Source organism: Chinchilla lanigera, unplaced genomic scaffold, assembly GCF_000276665.1.
Source record: "Chinchilla lanigera isolate Chin_1 unplaced genomic scaffold, ChiLan1.0 scaffold00094, whole genome shotgun sequence".
Classification (NCBI taxonomy): domain Eukaryota; kingdom Metazoa; phylum Chordata; class Mammalia; order Rodentia; family Chinchillidae; genus Chinchilla; species Chinchilla lanigera.
In genome coordinates, this window is record NW_004955495.1 from 925,120 (window position 1) to 930,173 (window position 5,054).

Sequence of the window (5,054 nt, forward strand, 5' to 3'; positions counted from 1 at the left end):
AATCAAAACCACAAATGTTATATTTCCTCATACATGTTAGGATGGTGATTATTTTAAAAAATGAGAGAAGCTGAGGATATAGCTCAGTGGCACAGCACCTGCCTGGCAAGCACAAGATCCTGAGTTCAATTCCAAGTATCAAAAAAAAAGAGAGAGAGATGAAAGTGTTGGCAAGGATGTGAGGGAAATCAATACTTTATACGGCTAAATGGAATCAAAACTGGTGGAGACATCTGAAAAACAGTATGGAGGTTCCTAATAAAATTAAAATTAGAACAAGCAAATGATCCCACAAATGGAAGCATTCATCCACAAAAATGACTCCCTAAAGAAATATATGTACTCTTATGTTCAATGCAGCAGTACTAATAGCCAAGGTACAGAAATAACATAAGTGTTCCTTTGTGTATGAATAAAAAAATATGATGCGTATGTATAATGGAATACTTACAGTTTTAAAAAAGGAAATTCTGCCATTAGGACAAAAAGGCTGAATCTGAAAGACATTATGCTATGTGAAACAGACATAAAAACACAAGCACTGCATGACCATTCTTAAATATGGAATCTAAGTTAAACTCACAGAAGGAAAAACTACAGTTGTGGTTACTACAGGGTAGGGGTTGGGAGAAATAAGGAGGTATTTGTCAAAGGGCATGAACTTTTAGGTAAAAGATGAATTAAGTTCTTGAGACATTATATACAGCATGTGAATACAGTTAGTAACAACGTACTTTATACCTGAATTTGCTGAGAGTAGGACGTGTTTTACAACACCAAAAAGAAAGGTCACTATATCACGTAAGAGGTATTTTAATTAGCCTGACTGTGGAAACTATTTCATTTTATGTATGTTTTACTTGTCAGCCATATTTTAGTAGAGGTAAGAGGAAAAAGTTGGACTACAGCAAAAATTAAGTATTTAAAGCTGAAAAGAAAAATTTACAAATATTCAAAAATATTTCAAATATTGAAACTGCAAATGTTCAAAATAAATCTACAAAATCACCAAGAAAGCCATGTCTCTTCAGCATATAAGATTTCAGAACACAGAGAAGCAATCTTTGTATTCTATACATGAATAGTTTCTCAAGTAAGAATCATTTTATTAAAGGTTGAGGAATAGTGTAAACAATGATTTTTTTTAACATTTCTTACTTTCATGAAATCTTTGTCCATTGTGATATCACAAGCAACCATCAAAGTGCTCAGCAGATTACAACTTTTCCCCATGTTGCATCAATAGCTTCTCTCCATTGGAAGATCTCACATATTTGAGTGAGATTTCAGGACAGGGACGTCCTTCCACCTTTCTGACACTGTACAGCTTCAAAGTCCTTGCAAGCTGAATTGTAAGCTGATTCTGATGATTTATGTTCTTTACATTGACTTTACATTGTTCTTCTCACCGTGAGTTCTTTTAGGTCTTAAGTTCAGGTCTTTTAGGACAAATGAACACTATGCATGACTTACAGTTTCTTGCCACTGTGAATTTGAATGTAATACTAAGGCAAGTGGGTTTCCTAAAGTAGTTTCCTCACTCCTTACATCCAAAGGGTTTTTCTCTAGTGTTCTTCCATGTTCAGGACAATGAGAAGTAGTATTGAAGGCTACCCCACAATCCTTGTATTTATAGGGCTTCTCTGTACTGTGAGTTTTTACATGTTTACTTAGGTGTGAATAAACAGTAAAGGCTTTACCACATTCCTTACACTCATAGGGTTTCTCCCCAGTGTGAGTTCGCATGTGAATGTGAAGGTAGGAGGAACATGTAAAAGCTTTCCCACACAAGTTACACTCAAAGGGCTTCTCTCCAGTATGAATTCTCAAATGTGCAATAAGGTACGAGGAGGAAGCAAAGGCTTTCCCACATTGGTCACATTCATATGGTTTCTCTCCTGTGTGACTTCTTATGTGCTCGAGGAGGCCTGAGGACGTGGTGAAGGCTTTCCCACATTCCTTACAATCATAGGGCTTCTCCCCAGTGTGAGTGCGCACATGTTTAGTGAGGCCTGAGCGCACAGTGAAGGCTTTCCCACACTCCTCACACTTATGGGGTTTCTCACCTGTGTGAATTCTTATGTGTTTACTTAAGTGTGAGGAAACAGTGAAGGCTTTCCCACATTCTTTACATATGTAAGGTTTCTCACCGGTGTGAGTTCGTATGTGATTGTGAAGGTAGGAGGAACACGCAAATGCTTTCCCACATACGTTACATTCAAAGGGGTTCTCTCCAGTGTGTGTTCGCAGGTGCTTAGTGAGGCTTGTACGCTCAGTGAAGGCTCTGCCACATTCCTTACACTCATAAGGTTTTTCTCCTGTGTGAGTTCGCATGTGGATGCGAAGGTAAGAAGAACATGTAAACGCTTTTCCACATACCTTACACTCAAAAGGCTTCTCTCCAGTGTGGGTTCTCGAATGTGTAATAAGGGATGAAGAAGAAGCAAAAGCCTTCCCACAATGGTCACATTCAAAGGGTCTCTCTCCTGTATGACTTTTCATGTGTTTAATAAGACCAGAGGAGGAAGTGAAGGCCTTCCCACATTCCTTACATTCATACGGCTTCTCTCCAGTGTGAGTTGGTAAATGTTTACTAAGGCCAGAGCGCCCTGTGAATGCTTTCCCACAGTCTTTACATTTGTAGGGTTTCAGTCCAGTGTGAACACGAAAGTGATCATTAAGGCATGAGGAATTTCTAAAGCATTTTCCACAAACCTTACATTCAAAAGGCTTCTCTTCAGTGTGAGTTTTTAAGTGCTGAGTTAGTGGATAACACCTAGAAAAGGCTTTCCCACACTCCTTACACTGATAAGGTTTTTCCCCTGTATGGGTTCGCATATGAATATTAAGATTGGCAGAATATTTAAAACTTTTCCCACATTCCTTGCATTCGTAAGGTTTTCTCCCAGTATATGTTTGAACATGTGCACCACGACTCATGGAGGAATTAAAAGCCTCATGGCTTTTAATGGATTGTGTCCATTCAAAGAGTTTGTTTTCACTCTGAGTTCTCCCATGCACCTGAAGCTGTGGCTCACTGACAAAGGCTTGCCCAAGGTCACTGCATTCAAAAGATTTTGGTTGTGGACACAGTGTCTGGTAAGCCACATTTTGAGTCAGACTGAAGTCTTTTCCATACTGACTGAACACAGGAAGTTGGTCTGTAGAAGACATATTCTTGGGCAGAGCAGAGAAGTCTTTTCTATACTGACCACAATCCCAAGTATTTCCTCCATTTTGTGTACCCACATGTGTCAGAAGGCAGGAGGGTTCTTTGAAGATTTGTCCACATGGCTGAAGGCCACAGAACTTCTCTATTTGTTGGTTCCTTGCCTGCTGATCAAAAACAAAGTGAATAAAAAAAATAACCCCCAAAGAAAGTATTTTTGCACACTTAGTACATTCCATACTCATGATGATGATTATGATTTCTGCCATTTTCATTACATGCATAATGTTCCTACCCTTTCAATTTTATTGAGCAGGAATGAAGGCATCCAACTGTAAGATCCTATGCCATCTACTCTAATTTCAAAAGGATTCCTATAGATTTTCATGAGATTATTTTTTAAAATCAATGTCTAATTAATATATAGGAGTAACGTGCCCTTGAAGGTGCTATGAAGTTTCACACAAGGTTTGGATATCTCCTCAGAAACACTGCTCCCTAAAGGTGAAAAGGTATTCTTCTCAAAAGTCTCTGATCCCTATCATGCAATGCCCAATCCCCCCTGAATGTGGAAAATCAGAAATACCTCTTGTGAGTCTTACCAGCTGTATCTCATTTGATGTTTTTAACCAAAAAATATCTTGTTGAATTGCTGTCGCTTTGGTGTTCAGCTGCAGTACCCATTCTGAAGTAAAATAGAAAAACAAAACGTGTTTCCACAATGAAACAGTAGGCTACAAAAGTTAAAAACAATACAGCTCATTTATATATTTTTCCATATGAAATATGCTAAAAAATAAAGTCATGGTATATTCCAGCACCTTGGCTATATCTAAAGTTTGAGAAGTTTGGGATGTAGCTCTGTGTTAACACATGGAAGGTTCTGGTTCGGCACCACAAAAAAAGACATAATTATAGTAATAAATGAAATTTGACAATCCTAAGGATAAGGGGTCAAAATTTAAAATTAGTAACTTATTCTAAAAAGTAAATGTTCTGGTGAATAAAAACAGCAGAATCATAAAGGAAAAGTAGGAAAGATCTGGAAAAAGAGCATACACGAAAAACATGAACTCAGGCTGGGCATAGTGGCGCATGCCTGTAATCCCAGCACTTAGGAGGCTGAGGCAGGAGGATTGCTGTGAGTTCGAGACCAGCCTGGGCTACAAAGTGAGCTCAAGGCCAACCCAAACTGCATAGCGAGACCCTGTCTCAAAAAGACCAAACAAAAGAAAGAAAAAGAAAAGAAAAAAACCCCATGAACTCAAAGAAGAAAAGAATAGATAGTTCTTGTGATTGTAAGAAAGACTGGAAAGATGGAAAGTAATGGAGTACTGGGATGTGAAGATATCCTAAAACTGAGCCAAATGGCCTTGGCCTCATGACTCAAAGGGTATTCCACAACAAAGAATAAAGTTTGGGTATTCCCCAAACATCCTAAACTTCTCAGTGCCAGAGATGTTTTTCACAACACCTACCTCGGAGAACACCTCTCTCCACTGTCTTTAACTCTTCTTCTGCTTCCAAACAAGAGATCAGGCTGGGTTTGATGAGCTGACATCCTACACAAGAGGAAAGATACATTAATGGAAGTGGCTTACACAAGAAATAATGAACCCTCCCATGATTTAGGAGCTACAACTTTTTGGTTTGGTTTGATTTGGTTTGGTGTGTTTTCTGGGTTTTTTTTTTTTTGAGATGCAGGTCTCACTGTGTAGCACAGGTTGGCCTTGAACTCACTTATGTAGCTCAGGCTGGCTTTGAACTCCTGTCAATCCTCCTGCCTCACCCTCCCAAGTGCTGGGATTACAGGTATGCACCACCACACCCAGCTAGGAACTACAATTCTAATGACAGTGAAATGACTGCTAACAACCTTAATATC

At 38.8% G+C, this 5,054-nt stretch overlaps 1 protein-coding gene across 1 annotated transcript; it reads right to left on the reverse strand.

Annotated features, from left to right (window-relative positions):
* Positions 1-303: 303 nt before the first annotated feature.
* LOC102019611 (zinc finger protein 260-like) lies at positions 304-4,731 on the reverse strand (the record flags this gene model as incomplete). The annotated part of the gene is given in 3 exon segments (XM_013505071.1): positions 304-3,336; positions 3,772-3,854; positions 4,648-4,731. Coding segments are annotated over 3 exon segments (2,045 nt in total), but the record flags the coding sequence as incomplete, so codon positions are not given.
* Between the last annotated feature and the right edge of the window lie 323 nt (positions 4,732-5,054).